General features: G+C 35.4%; 1 protein-coding gene across 1 annotated transcript in view; it reads left to right on the forward strand.

Annotated features, from left to right (window-relative positions):
* The first annotated feature begins 4,142 nt into the window (after positions 1 to 4,142).
* The window catches only part of sgk1 (serum/glucocorticoid regulated kinase 1), a 44,425-nt gene continuing 27,701 nt past the window's right edge, over positions 4,143 to 20,866 (forward strand). The window contains exons 1-2 of the mRNA XM_038292654.1: positions 4,143 to 4,281; positions 12,716 to 12,955. Of these exons, the coding sequence (XP_038148582.1) occupies positions 4,168 to 4,281; positions 12,716 to 12,955 (354 nt within the window). The 5' untranslated portion in view covers positions 4,143 to 4,167. The remainder of the gene's footprint in view (positions 4,282 to 12,715; positions 12,956 to 20,866) is intronic.

The raw sequence follows: 20,866 nt of genomic DNA on the forward strand, positions 1-20,866 counted from the left end.
TCGCTACAATGTACTTACAATGTACTTACAATTTAGCTACATCTTACTTACAATATAGCTACATCGTACTCACAATCTAGCTACATTGTAAATACAATGTATTCTACTTACAGTACAACGTAGCTGCTTTGTACTTACATTGTAGCTCCTTGTACATGTGTGAAAGTGTGTGTGAATGGGAAAAGGACTGATTATCTTGTGTGCTTTGTGATCCTTGGACTAAATAAGGTGCTATAGAGTACAAGTAAAGGCCATTTACCATATTTTTTTGTACCATTATCTTAACTAATATAGGCTATATGATCATCTAAGAAATGTTTTAATAATGTACTAAAACTGTTTTCATGTTTTATGTTAACAACTTATCAAGGATTGTTCAGTTTTATTTTATTTTACTTAAAAGGCAGAGAAAAATTTGCAGTTTTTCAATCCCTAGCTATGTGATTTTCATAATGTGATAAGAGCATACCCAGTGGAGCTCATTAGCAGTCTCAGATTACAATTTTTGCCAATCATAAGGGCTAAAAAAAAAAAAAAAAAAAAAAAAAAAACTTGGTTTCTGGTTGGAAGTTCTTGGATTTAAGCATGAGAGTAAATATAAAGAATAAAAGAACTACTTTTTATCTAGATTCTTTGTTTTTGATAAAGTTCTGGTTATATATAAAACTTAATCAAACACAACTAATGAATATGCAGAAGATTTTGTCATTGATCCATATGACTTAGGAGAATATCTAATTGATCATTCTGAAGCTGCTTCTCTTATTTCACAAGAGCAGCAATGAACATTTTCTTAGACAGAATTATTCATGTGGATGCAGCTATACAGTTGAGAGAGAGTCTGCTGAGGTTATGTAAGGCTGTACTGCTGTCAGACTATGTGAGAGCACCTCACAGTCCTCAGAGCTCAATGATGAGATGTTTTGGCAAACTAGGTTGTTTTTCTTTTTATCCCTCTGAACAGATTTAGTAAAACATTTCACCAATGTTTTCTGCTGAAGTTTACCCTTTTCTTCCTTTATTAAAGTTGCCTCATGAATTTACATTTTAAATGTTTTGTTATTTATATGATGCTGAAATAACAGAGCAGAGTTTATGTCTTTCTGCTTCAGCAACATTGAACAAAGTTATATCGGTCTAAGTTGAAGCAAATGACGACATTAAATTATGAATAGGAGATAATAAAACTTCTCCATAATAAGTTTGATATTTGATTAGAAAGCTATCTACCCTTACCTTTACACTGTAGGATTTGTGAGGACAGTTTGGTCATTCAACCCTTAACCTCTGCCAGTAAAAGCTATTTATTATGTGTGTGCTGTCCACTGCTTACTTTGCCATCCAAAGTATTATGTAAGTGCTGCTGAGTCACAGATCATTTTCCATCTAATGCCCTAATTCAGACTGTAATTAGCAGATCATTACTCAGTCATTGTTTTCTTTAATAGGGTTTTTCCTATTAACCTAATGATAAAAATGTATTTATTCCATCTCAAGAAACACATGCTTTAGATTATTTATTGTATGCCTTTTTTCTGAAAGAGAACCAATTAATCAACCATGTCAAAGGAGTGTGATACAACTGTAAATCTACAAAGCGATTTGCTCAACATAAACTGACAGGCAATGCAGCAAAAGCAACAATTAGGGAAGTATCCAGCAAGCCCCAAGTACCTCTGGAGGAGCTGCAGGTAAAAACTCCTACATATACATACTTCACTTAGACTCTCCCCATGTTGGTGGCACCAATTTTAATGATGTCTCCCTGAAACCACTGCAGCCTTGGTACAGCGCCCCTTCTGGTGATTAGGGCTCTAGTGGTGTGAGAATTTGATTTCCTTTTTAATTACTTCATTTGAGTATCCATTTGGTTTTATTTTCCACACAGAAGGCAAAGTTCTGGCCATCCCACAGCTGCAAAGCTATACAAAGCCTGGACATGAGGAGTTGTTTTATTTATGTGGGATGTTTAAGAGAAAAGGCTCAGACTCCTTTACACTCAAAGATTATTTATTTGTTTGCTCAAACTGTCTGTGACTTGTTTTTTATCACTGCATAAGCAATCTAGAAATAAGTGAGAATTTCTTTCAAAAGGAGTGTATTTACCTTTGAGTAGGTAAATAAGATGATTTGCCAATGGAATAATTTTTTTCCTCTTAAAATAAGATAATTAGATAATAAGCACTTGAAATAGGACAACGCAATAGTTTTTTTTTCTTATTTTAAATGTAAATTGCTCCATTGGCAAAGTGTCTCACTAAACTCCTCAATTTAAGAAAAATGCACTTATTTTAAGAAACAATGGCTTTAGATTTCAGTTCTCTTGCAGTGTAGGTTTACCAAATTTTTTTTTATTTTTTTAAGGCTTTTAGTTTCTAAGGGGTTTTGAACACAGAGAGAAAATGGACCACACATGCCGCAAAAGTCCCAAACTTTGAATCAATCTCCAGATTTCTCTGTCAGGATAGACTGAACTGTAAATGAAACATTTTTTGCTGCTGCATTTGAACTAACACAGAATACCTATTTAGTATTAAAGTGATACAAGACCAACCTCAAAGACCTGGACCTCACCAAGAATATATTCTAAACAATACTATAACAATACTATAACAATACTAGTGAAAAACATTTTAAAAGAAAGGTCTGCATTGAAAATTAGCATTCTTATTGAAGCCAAAAAAGATTTTCAAATAATCATTAAGAAGAGCATAAATTTATTCAGAATTTATTTAATGATACATAAGTATTTATATATAAAGCAGATACGATTATGCGTTTTTAAGGCTTATTCAAATTGTATCATGACCCTTGTTTGATGTACATATAGGTGTCCATGTTTCCATGTGTCAAGAGTTCTGAACTTGGACTTAAGGAAGAAACTAGGTTTAAATAAAAAAAACAACAACAAACTTTTAGGATGACAACAAAAAAAAAAAAAAAAAAAAAAAAAAGAAAAATACAGCACTTCCTGTAATTTGCACAGCCAGAATATGGAATCCTACAGGTCCAGAGGAAAGAGCTTAAACCCTGCTGGAGCAAATCAGATAAAACATGATTAAAATGTTCTGTGTTAAGCCTTTGCAGAGGTATTGTAGAGTGCAGACAAAATACAAGTCTCATTCCCCTCCTCAGCTTTTCAGTGGGACAATTTTTTACCAAGATAAAGAAAATCTCAGAAGAATGGGGTGTGACAAGGCGATTGATGGCTGGAGAGAAAATGGGAGGAGCTATCCTCGACTGCAGCGGAATGATGGGTGAACGGGGTAAATGGGGAGGGTGGGGAACAGTGATGAGGCTGGATGAGAGAGAGAGAGAGAGGGAGAGAGGGAGAGAAGGGGAGGCAGCAGCTTCTCACTGCAGAGCCTTTCATTGATAAAGTAGCAGCACTGCAACTGGACACATCATCCTCCCCTCATCACCCACCAACATATCCACACACACCTCCTAAGCTTTCACCCACAGTGCATCTCAAGCTGTTGCTCTGCTGATGACACATATATACACACACACACACATATCAGTGACATGCTGTCATTAAACAACGTCCTGTTCACGGACTCTCTTCATCTCTTCTCTCCGGTTTGCCTTTGGGAATGAAGACTTTAGATGAGTGAGGAAGGAAACTAAAAGGGACACCTGTAACTGACGGGGGGACTTACAGCTTCTGATTCGGGACTCTTAAAAATAAAAAGGCTGCAGTGGGATCAGCGGCATCAGCAGAAACAACAGCATCAAGGTACAGATGGAGGCAGACGTGACGACACTTTATTAGTGATACATTAAGGAAAAAAGATGCAAAAACTTTAGTCTAGACATGCTTTAAGTGTAATGAAACTTGTAAACAAGGCTGTTTCATCTTCTCCATAAATCTCCATCTTTCTGACCATTAATCTCATTCCATTTTTTTTATCCTATCTCTTCACAGATTTGTTGCTGTAGTTATCCCACTCTAATTGCAGCATCCTGCATCCCTCCCTCACATTTTGGTTCAAATGCCTCCTCCACCTACTCTTGTCTCTCTCTCCTCCATCCTATTTCTTATTGCCACACAAAGTATTTCGTTCCTTGCCGTGTCTCTCTTTAAACATTCTCCCCTTTGCTCCACCACAGTCCTTCCTGTCATCCTGGGATCTACAGAGGCAAGCGGGGGTGCCGGTGTCGGCCATGAAGATGGTTAACGGAGGAGGAGGTGCTGGGGGAGGCGGAGGTGTGGGAGGAGGAGAAAAAACTGCTTTCTCCTTTAAGAAGTGTTCGGCATTTCAGTTTGTCAAGAGAAAGGTGAGCTTTTTTTTGTCATTTTGCCTTTTCATGCACCTTCACATGCAGTGTTTGTGTGTCGGCGTGTTTGTGTGTGAGTGCCAGAGATGATGTCATAGTGAGAGCAAAGCCACTCTAATCAGACTGAAGAACAGATTCCCTCCTTGTCTGTGTGCATTATAGTATTTCTCCCCACATGTGTGTGTCTGCGTGAGTCTAAAACCAAAAGCTGTTGGATTAAGTGTGAAAATCCTTCAGTTCGTCCTGGTTTGGATCATTCAGAGCACGATGCTGATGTGCTGTCACAAAGACAATTTCTTCCACAGGCTTCATGTATTGCCTTTTGTTATCTACTTGTTTTTATTACTTCTTCAATGGATGAGTATTCACATTACAGAAAATAACTTGTTGTGAGTCAGTACACATAAAACTTCCTATGGAGCAGGTTTTAATGAATATTCAAGCTGCTCAATGAGGCTTCTGAGTAATTATTTAGCATAATTCGAAAGGTTAAGATTAGCAAAGAATATGAACTGTCTAATATGGTGTCATTTACAGTAATACAGAGACACTCTTATTATAAGCTTATAATATTCTGATTAGTTAGGAGCACAAACAAGCCAAAAGGTTTTCCTCTCAACGGCCATCAAAAGTCGTTATCTCAAAAATTATAATTGAACTTTATTGATCTCACATTAGAGAAATTTACCTCTGCATTTAACCCATCCCCTTTGGAAGCTAAGGGTTTTGCTCAGGGACCCAGAGTGGCAGTCTTTAGGCATGGGGCTCAAACTCAGAACCCCAGGATTCCAACCTCTATGCCTTTACGACTGGGCCACCACTTCCCAAATTATGAGGCCCAAATTTTGTCAAAACTAATGAATAATTTTACAGTGAAAGGACAAATGAAAATGAGACATTGTTTACAAAGACTGTTTGGCATATTTATCCCCCTTTACTGGAATGCAGCTAAATAAAATCAGTAGTATGAAGTTTGATTATTCTATTCAATTTATGTGCGTTGAATTTGATCTCAGTATAGGAGCTGTTGTGTGGAGGTTATTTAGAGAACAATGATCAACATCAGCATGAAGACCAAATAACAAAACAGGCAAATCAGGAAAAGTTGAGGAATTTAAATGTAAAACAGTATTATATCATTTAAAAAAATGTAAACATCACATAGAGGACTTTTTACATTTGTTATGTAAAATGGAAGTAATATTTGACAACTAAAACCTACCTAGATGTGGCTGTACATCAAAGATCCAGTCAAAAGCAGCTTCAGTCAACAAGGAAAATATACTAATAGTGTAGTTTAGCCTTTATATGATCATGATAATAAAAAACAATAAGAAGATGTGTTTTAAATATGCAACAAGTAACTTAATAACATGCAGGAATGAAATTTCAGTATAGAGGGGACACTGCTTCTTGCCTGTAATCATTGCAGGTTATTAAAACCAAATATAACTGGAGCAGGAAGTTTGCTTTCCAACAAGACACCCCGCCAATCCCATTGCAGAACAGCAATGGGGAAGTTTGGATTACAGAATAATGTAAATCTAACTCTGTGACAAGGCTTTGAAGATTTGTTCAGAGATGCTTATTATCTAGTCTGACTGAGTGGGAGCTATTCTGGGCAAACATATTCAGTCTCTACATGTACAAAGCTGGCAGCGATATATGCTAAAAAAAAAAAAAAAGTTATCTGTAATTATAGAGGGTTGTATGGAGACATTAACCTAAGGTGCTAAACACAAATGTAAACCACAGATTCTTATTTGTAAATAGAGTGTAACCTGTTTATCCTTATTTATTAAAAAATGCATGATTTTTGTTGGATTATTTAAATAGAATTGATCAAATATGCAGAAAAATATGAGAAATTTCAAGTATTAAGAGCACTTTTTAAACCAGAGAGCGCAAAATGTTCTCAACTCTGCTTATGTAAAAGGCTAACTACGTCTTAAGGAAAACAGATGTGGTGGCTATGTAAAAAAAAATTTATGCTCAGAATGAACATTAAAAAAAAGAAAACACAAAGCAAATTTTTACATAACAGAAACATCTCACCATTACGGTTGGAGCATTCTCCTCCTTGTTTACCTCATGTTTTTGCTTTAAAATATTCCCAGTGGCAATAGTCTGCAATTATTATGCAAATTAAAAAGAAAACCCAACCGGCCATCCTCTGGATCCTCCGGCCGGTGAGTCAACATAAATGAATACGTTTCTTAGTTGAAGTTTTAAGGAAAGGGATGAAATGCACCGTACAACTTTTTAGCAAAACCAAGGAAACAAAAAGACAAATAAACCTCCTCATTACTTGTGTCAGCTGCTTTCACTAACTGTAATTATAGCCAAGCAGTATTTTACTGTGACTCTCTCTATATTTAGGTGTGGATTATGTAATTCTTAAACCTTGTTAGTTTTTTTTAAAACCGAGTCATCAAGTAGCATGAGCTCCCTTTGTTGTTAAGGAGGGTTATTTGGGGATTACAATATTAAAAAAGAAAGCCAGATTTTCTTCTTTTTTTTTAGTTTGCAGCACTAGTGGCGTCTTTTTCAAACAGTTGGCTGACAGGAAAGAGGGTAGGAGACATGCTGCAAAGGACCAAAGGTTGGATTCAAACTTGGGTTGGCCGCATCGAGGACTAAGGCCTCCGTACACGGGTCTTGCGTGCTAACCACTGCGCCACCTGCATTCCCCCAAAAGAAAGCAAGTTTAATAGAAAACAAACATCTTCTTTTTCATTTAAGGGGTTTAAAGTCTGTTTGAAGGATTTATAGATCAATGTGTAGTAAAAAAAAATTATGCTGACTGTCTAAAAAGTGAGGCAGCACATTAGTTGGCCAGAGGCTTGTTTAACTGATGAGATGAAGTGCGCTGCATGCTGTAATTATAAAAAGCTTGACAAGCAGCACTGCTCTTGCTTTCCCTAATCTGAATAATTTACCGCTGAGATCAAACAGAGATTCCTGACCGCAAGCGATAAAAGGAAAGAAACAACTAATATTTCTTGTAGAGAATGTGTGGACTGATGCAACCACTTAATAATAAATTCTATCCTCTTGGTAAACAGGATACATATGTTTGCCTTTAAACCGAACAAGATCACAAACAATTAAAAATCTGTCTTTATGTCATTCTGTCTTATCATCTATCTTCTCTTATTAGTCGATGTTTTTCCTGTCTTTTAATCTATTTAACGATCAGTATGGGCTGCATTCAATCCTGAGCGAGGATTAAAAAAGCCCGGAAGCGTTCCAACCAAACACGAGCTCACATCCAAAATCAGACAATGCTTGCTGCTTTTCAGGGTTTGCCCTTCTCTGTTTCGCTTTCTAGTATGAGCTAAATAAGCCTAATAAGGTAAAGATGTGAGCCAGAGTGCAGAAAATATTCAATATATTTCTTAAGAGACACAATGGTGCAAAATTTTAAATCATAAGTGAGTAAATACATGTTTTTCATTGCTCTATTTGTGCCTGAACACTTTTATGGGATTGCAGGATTAAGGGCAAGGACATGTGGACATGTGATGCTTCCATATTTTGCAGATTTTATTACGATGAGTAAAATAATCCAGAGAAAAATAATGACTTTTATTTTGGTGTGGCTATTATTCATTTATGACAAAAGTATTACATCTATTTTTTTCCCCACTTGACAACTGCAAGCAAGTTTTTTTTTTATGTGTAATAATATCTAATCAGGATAGTATGTTAGTAGTTATGAATTGAAGCTGTAAAAGATTGCAAAATTGAGGAAGCTCAACCCTAAATGAAAAGTGATATATAACATTAGGATAAACTTAAGGGTGTGAGTGAAGGGTGAAAAATCACATTATTGATTGACCTCATCCAGAAAAGGGAACACGTTAGGACTGGCATCAGGTTGATTTTTAAGAATTGTTTGAGACACCTATTCATTTTCAAAGAACTATAAAATTTTTGGTTAGGATAAGAGGTCATCAGCTGCACTAGAACACTTAACAATTGAACACATTTATAGTCCAAAGTACCTCTTCATAGTTGCCTAGCATTAGATTTTCCTTCCCCATTTATTTGTAAAATGGCAACCTTTATGCTCAGGAGCTGTACTTTAGACATCCATATTGGAGCTTTTCGTTAGGAAGAGAAATGCAGCACAAAAAAAAAAAAAGAGAGTATTGTAGAAGGTTGGAGCCGAATTCAATGTCAGGGTTATGTTAGATGCTATTAACAGACACGACAGCTTATGAGCATAATATAATCTTAAAAATATAAATCTTAAAATAAGTTCAAAATCCAGCTTTGAGTGATTTAATAAAAAGGTTTCAAGAAAGCAAATGTTGATAAAAACCCATTAGAAGTTTGTATTGCAGTCTACTCAAAGTCATGTTAGGGTCACAGCAAACATGTGGAAGAAAACACGTGGTCTCGTCAGGTGAGATCAGAAGTGGAAATTTCAGCCTTGAAGAAAAACACTGTTTATTTACACCACCCAAGGGCGTAGGTTTGATTTGAACTTTGGTAGGGACACTATTGGTCGGGTGTCATTGGTGCTGCAATATGCGTGCCCTTTTTTATGCTCGATGTGAGCATCCGTACTGATAAGACAAATTCATTGTTAAAAGAGAAAAGCATAATTTTGCTACATTAATAAAAATGTTATAAGCTCTACACTCATTAGATGCTTGTTTGAAGTATCGGTGGCTCTGATGAATGTGGAATTAGGACTGTTTTCCACTTTGTAAATGGTTTCATTTGCATGACTATTAGAGAAGGTAAATACAGTATTTTCTTTTGAAGATATACAATTGTGCAGAGTTAAACCCCACTCTTATATTTGTACCTACTATTCTCTCTCTGTATCAAGCAAAAATAATACATTCATTAAAATATTAACTTCACTATAAAAGTTGAACATCTGGGCTGTAGTTACTCTGTATAGCCCATTCATGTATTTTATCTAGGGCTGAAAAAATTAATCGCATTAATTGATTATTTCAATAATCATCAACTAATTTAGTGAGTGATTCATCATTAACTGGAGAATGGAGACTATAAAATATAATATAAATGTAAAATGTCCCTTTCCCCTACAGAGCAATCCACTTAGATCAGTAATTATACCAAAATTGTAAAAATACAATATATATATATATATATATATATATATATATATATATATATATATATATATATATATATATATATATATATATATATATATATATATATATATATATACATACATATACATATATATATATATATATATATATATATATATATATATATATATATATATATATATATATATATATATATATATATATATATATATATATATATATATATATATATATATATATATATATATATATATATATATATATATATATATAATATATAAGATTAAAAAAAATGTTTTGTCTGTCAATATTCTCCATCCAGTACTCCTCATGTGGAAATACTTTAATTTCACCTGGTTTATTTAGACATCACCTGAAGCACTGAAGGGCAGCTGCTTCACCTACAAGCTGCCCTGCATCATTATTACTGGATATCTGTGTTTCCTATAATCATATAATGTATAAGTGCAATTTTAATAGTAAAGGATTAAATGTAACACAACCTTTTATCATTGTCCTATATTGCTTACTGTCTGACTGTTTAAATAGCTCCTTACTGTATGTCTATTTTATTTTTAGTGGCATCATCTACAAACACAACACTAAGAATGAGCCTAAGTGTATTCAAATATAAAATAATTTTTAACAATTATAAAAGACAATATAACACTATCTTATCTGTAATTTAACATTATCCAAAATAAACAGCCAGATTCAGCAGCATTTTTACCAGACATTAATGTTTGTACTAATTTACTTATAGACTGTGTGGAAATCTATGTAAGATAAAATCAATGTTTATATTCTTCCTTTTTTTGTTCTTGTCTTTATCCTATTTCTAGAAGTATAAATAGTCAATAAAATAGAACTATTATTATGTGGAACCCTAATTGTGCTTTTTAAACGAAAAACAGCTGATGTTTAGGCTCCATTTCTTGTTGTTGTACTCTATAAGAGAAATAACACCTGCTAATAATTATACCTGAACTTTCTCAAAGAGTCATAAAAAAATTAAACCAGTAATAGCAACTAAATATTGGTAAAAAGGAAACACTAACTTTTTCTTTTTCTAGTTGGCTGTGGATAAGAATCAGAAATGTTGATGGCTTACAGCCTTTATTTGCCCATTTTGTGTCTTCAGAACTCCTGGCTGACTCAGAATATTTCGCTTTATAAAAGAAAAAAAAAGGTTTTTGTTTTTTAGTGTACATGATATTCATTTTTTTTAATTGGGACTAGTTTTGATGTGAGACAAATACCTTTCCCCTTCTTTAGTCCAGAACAGGTAGACGTGGATCCCCTGAGACTGAGACTGAGACTAGTTTTGGTGCCATTTATTGTAGTAACCGCATCATTCTAGTGTGAATAAATTTTCAATTTTGTGCTCCAAGCACACCAGGACTAGAAAACAGCCAATCAGAGAGAGAGAAGGCGGAACCTAAGGCAGAACAACCAATGAGAGTTGAGTTAAACAGCGCAGCACAGTTCCATGCGCTGCTGCGTGAAAGGGACAGAAGAGAGCAGGCAGAGGAGCTGCGAGAGGAAAAGAAGCCACTGCTGCAACAACTACTGCTGTAAATTATAAACATGTTGCTCACATCCAATTATTGGTAGGGACAATTAGGTCGGTTCAGAATTTTGGTAGGGACATGTCCCTATGGTCCCTATGCAAACCTACGCCCATGACACCACCCCATCATAAAACATTATACACTGGAGATGATTTTCTTCAGTGGGGAATAGTCTATTGCATCGACTCATTGACTCGAAGGCAATCCCTCACATTAAGCATGCTTGAAACGACAGTGGAGAAGAAACCAGGAAGAAACCTCCAGCAGAACCAGACTCAGATTGAGCAGCCATCTGCCGAGGCAGATTCAAGGTGAAAATAAAATGTCTCAAGAGCCAACAAAACAGCTATTCCTATAATCCAAAAGTTTGTTCATTATCAATAGAAATAATAAGACCAAATCAAGTCTGATTAACACCTTAAACATGAGACATACTCTTGGGACTTGCTGCTGCAAAAGGTTGTTGTACAAATGCCCGCCACACTATTAAGATTTATTTATCTTCTAGGAGTCACTGTATGTCTTCTCTGTTGTCTATTTTTGCTTTTTTATTTTCTCTTTTCATGCACTGTTTCTTGCCTCTCTCTCTCTCTATACCCTTAGTTCTTATCCCCTCTTCCTTTCTCGCCTTCCTTTCCATCTCCTTATCCATTATATACTCCCTAAATAATTTTCAATAAAGTTTAATATACAAGTATCAAGCGAAACCTTATGGCAACAGTCATAATGGTCTGCTTGTGAAAGCAAAGCTGTTGGGCTTCCATCTAACTCTGGGACAGCTATTCCTAGAGCTATATTGCTAAAACACACGAAAAGTTATTTTTATGTGTAAAATAGTTTAGAAAACCTTAATAATGTTCTTCCGATTTAGATTTTGTAATTTATTTTATTAATGAATTGCAAAGTTAAGCATAACACTTTCTTGAATTTATCAATGAAACAAAGTCCTGATCTCCTATTTATATCTTTCTGCAGATTCTTGCATTCTTTTTATTATTATTATTTTTTTAGCTCCCTGGGCTGTTTTTGGCCTGCTGCCTCAGTTGTTTTTACTTTCACCTGCTGAGATGTTTTTTTCAGGTTTGTTCTTCCTCTAGACCCAACATGCCTTGACATGCTGTCTGGCTACCCTTGACTTTAGGCATTCAATCTCAACACGTGCGTGTATTTGAGTCTCAGCTGTCTGAACTTGCTCCATCACACAGGCCACAGCCCTGTGGTGTGTGTTTACTAACTAAGCAGGAATGGTTTTCTTAAAGCTTCTATAATAAAGCTTTCACATGTTTCTGTTTTTGCTTCACTTCCTCAATTTCTTTCCTCTAAAACTGCCTGAACATGCCCACACCTACACAGCTATTTTTTTGCATGTCGTGGCAGCAGCTGTGGTGAAAGGTGTGAGTCACCTTAGGTGCAGTGTGCATTGTTTCTCATGCACAAACCTGCAAATGTGCTTGGTATATTACACTAGTAAATATTATGAACCGAATGCTAAAAAGAACAGCTCTCAGGCTTTGTAGCTCATAAATATCTGTGTGTGTTCTCCTCATTCTGGCAGGACATAGTTGCACATCTTTCAAGTACAGTATGTCTGTGTAATCCTCTTGTGCAAACATGTAATTAGCAATAGAATAACAAACTCATATGACCTTGATCAAACAGTTGCATGACAAGGCTGACATTGTATGTAGTTTTTGGGAGAAGCAAAGACAAGCAAAACTTAAATCAAGAAAATTAAACTTGATATTATTGTTTCCTGTGCAGGTAAGGCGATGGATGAGGAATCCCAAGGTGAACGTGGAAAAAACCCAGGGGAAAAACCTTCTCTATCAATGCCCAAGGTGTCCACTGGCTGAGGACCTGTGGTACACGCACTACCCTTCACCGTACGGCTGCTGTCACTATGCAGGCTTGCAAGGATGCCATTATTACCACCAGGAGCCGTGCTCGCCGTGCACCAAAACAGGGCAACCCAGCGGGCGTGAGAAAGCCAAAAGCTGCAAGGTGAGAGATAAACAAAGGGTGTTGCTTGTGTCCTCATTATTTTGTTTGTGTTAAAACCTTTTGGTGATGTAACTCCAATATATTAACACCAGTTTATAGTTTACAGGGACTTTTAAAACCTCTGTGCTAAAGTTTAAAGGTTGCACTTCCATCGCAGGGCAACACAAAGACATACAGTAATGTGGACACACACTTACACATAAGGGTTCCCAATAAACTTAACACTATGAGAGAAAGCCGGGGTACCCAGAGAGAACCCACTGGGGAGAACAAGGAGACTCCATGCAGAAAGACCCTCGGCCAGGATTAAGTCCAGAACCTTCTTGCTGCAACATAATAATCCTACAGACTGACCCAGATCTTGTCTTATAAACACAAGACAATGGTATGTGTACAGCTGACTAAATGCTACATAAATAATCAAGAATGTATAGCCAGTTATTCACCTATTACTCTGATTTTTCAAATGGTGATTTTATGTTTATGCTCATAAACGATCGAGTGTGACTGAATAAAAACAATATTAAAAGGAAGAATTGATAACCATGTTGATAAAAATACAAAAAAACACATAAATCATTTTCACAAATATTTGAAAGCAGTTGTTGCTGAAAAGGGATAAAATATCCAGTTATTAGATCCAAGATAAGCAACTTTAAATTATTTTTTTTTTAATAAATACAATAAAAAAAAAAAGCTTATGTGATTAATATCTGATACCGTTTATCTGCTTTTAGGTAAGCAGTGATTTAATCTACTTTTATAGTTGTTGGACATTACTGTATATTAGAAAATGTGATTTAAAAAAAGGGGTCACAATTGTCTATTTTGATAAAAGTGAATTGTTCCAGTTTGACATCAGAACCACAGTCAACTGAAAAAGGTCATATTTAGTTCAAAACAAAAAACATAACATTACACTATATTACTCCATAATTCACAGCATTACAGATATGCCAGGGGTATGAAATGGTTTGTTTATAGGTCCATAGTGGAAACATATGGGTATGGAATTGTAAAGGGGCCAAGAGGCTTCAAAATCACTCAATGTTCTTGCCTTAAGCAAACTACCCTCTTTCTTAGAGTGGAAAATGTTTGGTAAAACTTTATTGTTTGGTGAGTTTTTGCAGGGGAAAGGGTTTAATATCTGTAGTTCAGTCAGCATCTCTATATTAAATTGCATTTCACTAGTAACAGAAATTCCTTTTAGATATAAAGCAATAAAGCCAGATTTACATGTTTAAGACTGTTGGGGAAAGTTCAAGGACACACATATGGTCAAATGTTTAACATAATTAGGGACTTCAGGCAACATTTGTTGCCTTAGCCTCTAATGCTATTATCTCTAATCTTTTCAGGCTTTCAACTATTAGACTTTTGTGGAATTGAATTTGCTTCAGATTCAGCATATTTTTTAGAAAGTATAAAGCAAACAGTCTGTTGTATCCATTAAAGATTTTATTTTCTTTACTACAGTAATAGTGTAAGAACAGTTCTACAGGTATTGGAATAATAACCATGATACAAATAATGACTTCTATTAAAAGTTTTAAAATGAAAGAAACAGGTTTTGATAATTAAATGAAAATATTTATTAGGGATATGTTCACATACTCACATATGCATGCAGCCTCCATCCTTTTAGCAAATAGATGCAAAGCAGGCTGTTTTGTGAGCTAAAAATTGCACTTACTTTAGCATGCATGTTGTTAGACTGTGGGAGGAAACAGCAGGCTTAGAAGCAGCATGCAAACTCTTAAAGATCCCTGCCAAGGCTCCAGCTGATAATGGTATTGCTGTTTACCAGACACTCATGAAGATGAATTGACCTTTGATTATGCCTACAACTATGTTTGATATATTTAGTGACTTTAGAATATGCTGAACTTACCTTGAAATAATATTTCACCAGACATACGGGGTGTGTGAAGGGATAATAAGGACACCATGCTCTTTTTCATATTATGTGCGATGCAATAGGAGTGGCCGCCCCCTCTCGCCTCCTGTTTGCACATGCAATAATTTTTCCTCTTTAATCTGCAGGTGGAAAAGTTTTCCACACCGTATTTAGAATCGTTTCTCTGACAGTTCTTACTTAACCGATAAGCATTACTGGAAGCAGCCTGGAAAGAAGAGGGTAACAAAAGGATTTTAGGAATTGTTGTGAGGCTTTTTATCCTGTCTTTATCTGACACCATGATTATAGTTATATATATCAAACTCAACTGTAAACAAACCACTGAGGTTTACAGCTGCCCACAGTTGGTGAGTGTTTCTATAATGGACATCAGGAGTCCTGCATTCATCCAGAAACGCTGAAATTGTCAACAGATGCCTTGCCATAACGCTTCTATCCGCAATGTCACCATAATGGGGCTGCAGCTAACCCTCTGCTTATCACTCATTGTACTCGTCAGTTAACCCCCCCTTTGTGTCTCTGTGTGTTTTTCCAGTTTACTGGGCATTTAGAGGGAATGAGTCATCCCTATCCCATCGAGGTTATAAACCACACTCTTTCAAAGTGACAACTATTTGTGCTCTATTGAACAACATCCATGCGTATAGGAAATTTGTTTTCCTTTCATCATGCTCCTTTTTCCATTTTCTTATTGTTGCTTGTCTGACTTTAGCTGAAGGGATAGTAAAAGGTTGTTGCATTATATTGTAAATACTAACAGTTGATGTTGTGTAACCTGCTGGTTTAGATCTGTTTTCTTTATACCCAGACTGGTTGTTAGGTTGTTTGAGAGAGGCTGATAACAAAGAGGTACTCACCCATATTAAAATAGATTGAACATCAGAAAATGTTTGGTAAGCAGCAGCTACTCTCTGAAACTGGCTTTACATTTGAAATGCAGGAATATTTATTTACATATAATTTCCTCGCAAAATAGAGATGTTAGGCAATGCTCAGCCAATTCTCTTCTAGTGGGAAACACGCTAATTATAACTCATGCAAAGTCATTACAGTCAGAGAAACTGTCTGATATTCAACTAAAGAAAAAAAAAAGTAGAGTTCAAGGGGAGGAAATTGTGTTGATTTTGAACAGTCGTACTTACAGGTAGTTACTCTGACTGGTGATGCCTCACATCTTTTTAAACAGAAAAAGCATTTGGAATGCACCTCCAAACTCTGTTTTTTTATAAGTTAGTTTGCTATTATGTGTAAAAAAAAATGTTAAAGTACATTTTAAAGTGTTATTCAATCAGGTAAATCGTTAACTTTGTCATAAAGTGCACCAATATCATAGTAGTAGGAATAAACAGAGAAATCAAAGCTGGTCCGCATTATTTCAGAGCAACTAGGGCACCATTTATTAAAGATTCAGCACAGATGCAAACTCAATCAATATTGGGAAAATATGTCAAGAGAGCTGTCTTCTGCAGAAGGTATGTTAACTTTTTAAAACCTTTTAAAAGCATCTCCTACCCAAAATCCTGATCTGTTTCCTAAGATTTAAACTGTTTTATCTCTTATATAATAAAATAGGTTAACTCAGTCCAAATATTGGGTGTCAGGTTGGTGTCAGCTGCACAGGGAATGCAGTGTTGGCACTTTGTTCTAAAGTGCAACAAAGACATTGCATGAAGGTGTGAAGTTGAACCTGATTAATGATTGACAGCGTTACATTTATCTCTCACAGTAGCAGGCAGAGTAGAGCTCACCTTCTGATCTTACTCTTCATTTTCAAATACTTCTGGTCAAATATTGCTGTACACCAAAATCCATGAACACACTAGAACATCTCTCAATGCAAAAGTTGAAAAGTCTAAACGTTTAACATGTCAGACCCCTATTAATAACTTGGTTAAACATTTAATTAGCTTAAAAAAATTGTTTTTTGCAACATGTACTGTAAGTCTCTGCTTTGCCCTGATTTAGGCCACACCCACCGTGGCTCAAATGTAAATGAACAACGTTCCATTATGTAGTTTATCAGCCTATCAATGTAGATAACAGCTGTCAAAATGTCAGGGACTTTTAACAATGTCACCGGGGGTAATAAGTGCATGTTTTCTCCCCTCATTAACTCCCTCTGCTTACTGTAGCCTCTCTGTCTGTCATTTAAGGATTTGCATATTTTTTTATTAGTACCTAGCAGCAAATGTTTTCATGTTGGGAACTGTTGCAAGAGGACCAGGGACCTGTATATGAACTCAGATTAAATTTCTTCGAAACCTTAAAAGAAGCGAAAAATAAATAAATGTTAACCAACCAGCATCTGAATTAAGATACTTTTAATAAGCTTTTCGATGATGGCAGAGTAAATCCTATTTTTTTCTGAACCCAAGAAGAATAAAAAGTAAATAAAATATAAATGAACAAGCATTTTATTAATATATTAGCTTTAATTAAGTTTTCACTGTTTGGAGAGAACATCCTACTGTACCTCGCCTCCTTCTTTTCCACATTACAAAGCCATCAAAGCATCTTTTTGTATATCAATTACAAAGTGCAGCAACATTCTGAATGCAAAATCTGGGTTTTCAGCTTCCAATCCACAGAAACCTTTGATGACCGCAGGAAGAAAAGAGGTGTTTAGTAGAGGAGAGAATGGAATTGTGAAAAATCTATCCAACCTGGTTGTAATGTTGGAGCTGATGAGAAATACCTAAAAAGAGGAAAAACCAGAAGATGAGGTCATGCCATCTGCCCTGATGCTGCTTTAGCATGAAGAGGCATCAAAACTCTGCAAATCCTCCTGAAAAAAACATCCTGTGATTTTCAGCATACACACCAACCAGATTAACCAAACACATAGAAATATGATGCAAATCATCATGAAGACTTGATCAAAATGAAAGCATGGACTCTCACTGGGATTTACTTGTCCTGACCTGTTATCACCCTCTGGAATTTTCCACATTTTTCTAAACATCTAAAAGTGCCTCCATGCTTCACAGCCCTCACTGCCCACTCATATTTAAGACTGAAAGAAAAGAAACGTAATACTAAGATTTTGCTGCAGATTAGTTACACTTGAGACATCTAAACATGCTGGTGCACGATAGAGCAGATTAGAGTGACCAATTAACCTTAACCAATTAACACTCTTGTTTTTGGACTGTTTTGGATAAGAACATCAGTGTTGTAGCATTTACTGGTTATCTTTAAAATGCTAAGAAATTTTTCAAGTCTTACCTATCACTGTCTGTACTAAAATACTGCCACAGGGTATTATAACTGGTGGAGTATACTGTACAGTACATTAGTGTTTTTGTATTCAATGCTTGATTGATCACCTTGACGGGAACATTTTAGTAAATCAGGACACCTGTAGAACTGCTTTTTTCTGATTTAGAAAATAAAATTCTGCAATATAGATATCACATATTGTCAAACTTAAAGTACCAACTGTTATATCTAAAGTTGGTAATAAAAGCTTACACAGAGTCACAAGAAAAATGGAAACTTACATCAACTAAACTACACATTCTGAGACAGGCGACACTTAACTTATTATTTATAGATATCATTGTCTTGTAGTACTTCTGCTGAAAAGTGATCATAACATCACTATTTTCATTTAAACAAAAGTTTGTGCGGTATGCAGGTGGGAGACCTCGTTTAACTGAATTGAGAATTCGCACAACATAAATTAAAAACTTTCATCCTCAAGATATAGTTAGTTTATAAAACAATAACAAGCTTAAAAATGTATTAATTTAAATGTTAATATTTCTCCCAATACAGTATTTTATTTGAAAGTTTACATACCCTTTCATTAAAGACAGAAGAAAACTGCTGCCTGTAAAATAAGTTGAAATCGACAACGGTTATAATAAATAAAATAATGAAAAACTTAAATCATTACATTGATTTTATATATATATATATATATATATATATATATATATATATATATATATATATATATATATATATATATATATATATATATATATATATATATATATATATATATATATATATATATATATATTTGAATAAATTATCATTTTGTAAATTTCTATTTATAGTAAGTTTTTTCATTTTTGTGTATAATGTGAATTTCTATTTTTTTTTATGGGAGAGTATTTCAACTTTTAAGCACAACTGTAGCAGAGAAGTTTCCATGTGCTTCTGTAGTGTCAGTTAATACAAACATGAATATCACGGTCAGTGTCCTTTCACTCTAAAAAGAAAGCTAAATATATGTTTTTTGTTTCATTTTTTGGACTTAAGATTCCTAATATTAATCAACAAGCTTTATACTGATCTCTAACAATGAATAACCTTACAGATTACTACTAATTGAAATCAAGGAAATAAAACCGCCCCTACAGCCTTGTAGATGTACGAGCCATACTTTACAGCTCTTGATGAGATAAGAAAACTGAAGAAGATGAAAAAAGCAGGTCAACGCTAGGATAAAATAAAAATAAGAAAAATTGTAGGATTTATTTACCTGTTCTTGCTTTGATGGATTTGTATCCATTCTGAGCAAGCTTGTTACTTCCACATTTTACTGCTATTTACTGTTGTTTTTTTAATGCCAGCATTGGAGATAATTTTATTGCAAGCTGCATTAGATGTAGGGATGGGAATCGAAAACCGGTTCCTGTTCAGAACCGGTTCCGTATTTTTCGATTCCATGGCATCGTTTGGCAGCTCGCTGAATGATTCTTTTTTCGATTCCCGCAGCACCAGAGCCGAGAGCGCCGGCTCTGGGGAGCACGACTTACGTCACGTTTTTTACGTAAGTTACGCAACTTACGCAAGTTACGCAAGTTACGCAAGTTGGAAGAACTATTCGAGGAGGAAGACAACGTGCTGCGGTCACTTTGTGAATCAAAGCCCCGTCTTTCCTTAGCCCAGAGGGTAGATCAGGAAATCCAGCTCTATAAAAGCTTGCCCTCCATCCCCTGCAGGGATAGCGCCACACTGTGGTGGTGGAACAAGCAAGATACGCTGCCCTTGCTATCTGGACTGGCTGAAAACTACCTCTGTGTGCAGGCTTCCTCCACCCCATCTGAGAGGGTGTTCTCCACGGCTGGAGACACCATAAGCGCTGAAAGATCCCGTATCCTTCCAGAAAAAGCAGATATGCTCATCTTTCTGCAAAAGAACTGTTAATTTTCCCTACTACTGTTTTATAATTAGTATTTTTTGTTATTTAAAATAGGTTATTATCCCATCATTTGTTATTAGACATTGTTGGTTATTAAGTTTGTTCTTGTATTCATTTTTCATTTAAACACAGATGTTACTCCAGTTTCACATTTCCTGTGGACATCTTGATCTTTTTGAGTTTGTAAGATTGTGCAATAGTTAAGTAAACAAAGTTGATTCTGATAATCAAACTGTTTGTTCTCCTTTTTCCCCCAAATTGGAATCGAAAAAAGAATCGATTAAGAATCGAATCGTTTCATAGAATCGAAAAGGGAATCGGAATCGTGAAAATCTTTTCAATTCCCAACCCTAATTAGATGTGACGATATGTGCTCATAATGTCCAATGTTTTATATCTGACAGATTGAGGACACCTTGAGTGTACGTACTGTCCAACAATTTCCAGCAACATCATCTGCAGGATGTTAATTACCTCGCACTTTCCCAAATACAACTTTAAGCCTTTCAACTAATTCCTATTTATATTGTAGAAAAGGCTGCATTTTCTTATATAAAGCTTGACTGAAACCTATTTTCAAGCAATATCTTGCACTATGTATTATGCAAGGTAATAACTATTATCTGTTATCTAAGAGAAACTTTTCAATCATTTCCTTATAGTCTGGTGTAAACATTAATGGAGTGATGCTGTTAATCAGTGAGTGTACTCAAAATATCCTGGACTTTTCTGGCCCCATTTATGTTTGCTGTCCAAAACTCAGTCATGCAGAGAACGGAAGGAAGGCAGGAAGTGAAGCAGAGAAAGATGATGGCTGGAGGACTCCGGAGAGAAATAT

Source organism: Cyprinodon tularosa, unplaced genomic scaffold (genome assembly GCF_016077235.1).
Source record: "Cyprinodon tularosa strain WSP-4 unplaced genomic scaffold, ASM1607723v1 ctg315, whole genome shotgun sequence".
NCBI lineage: Eukaryota > Metazoa > Chordata > Actinopteri > Cyprinodontiformes > Cyprinodontidae > Cyprinodon > Cyprinodon tularosa.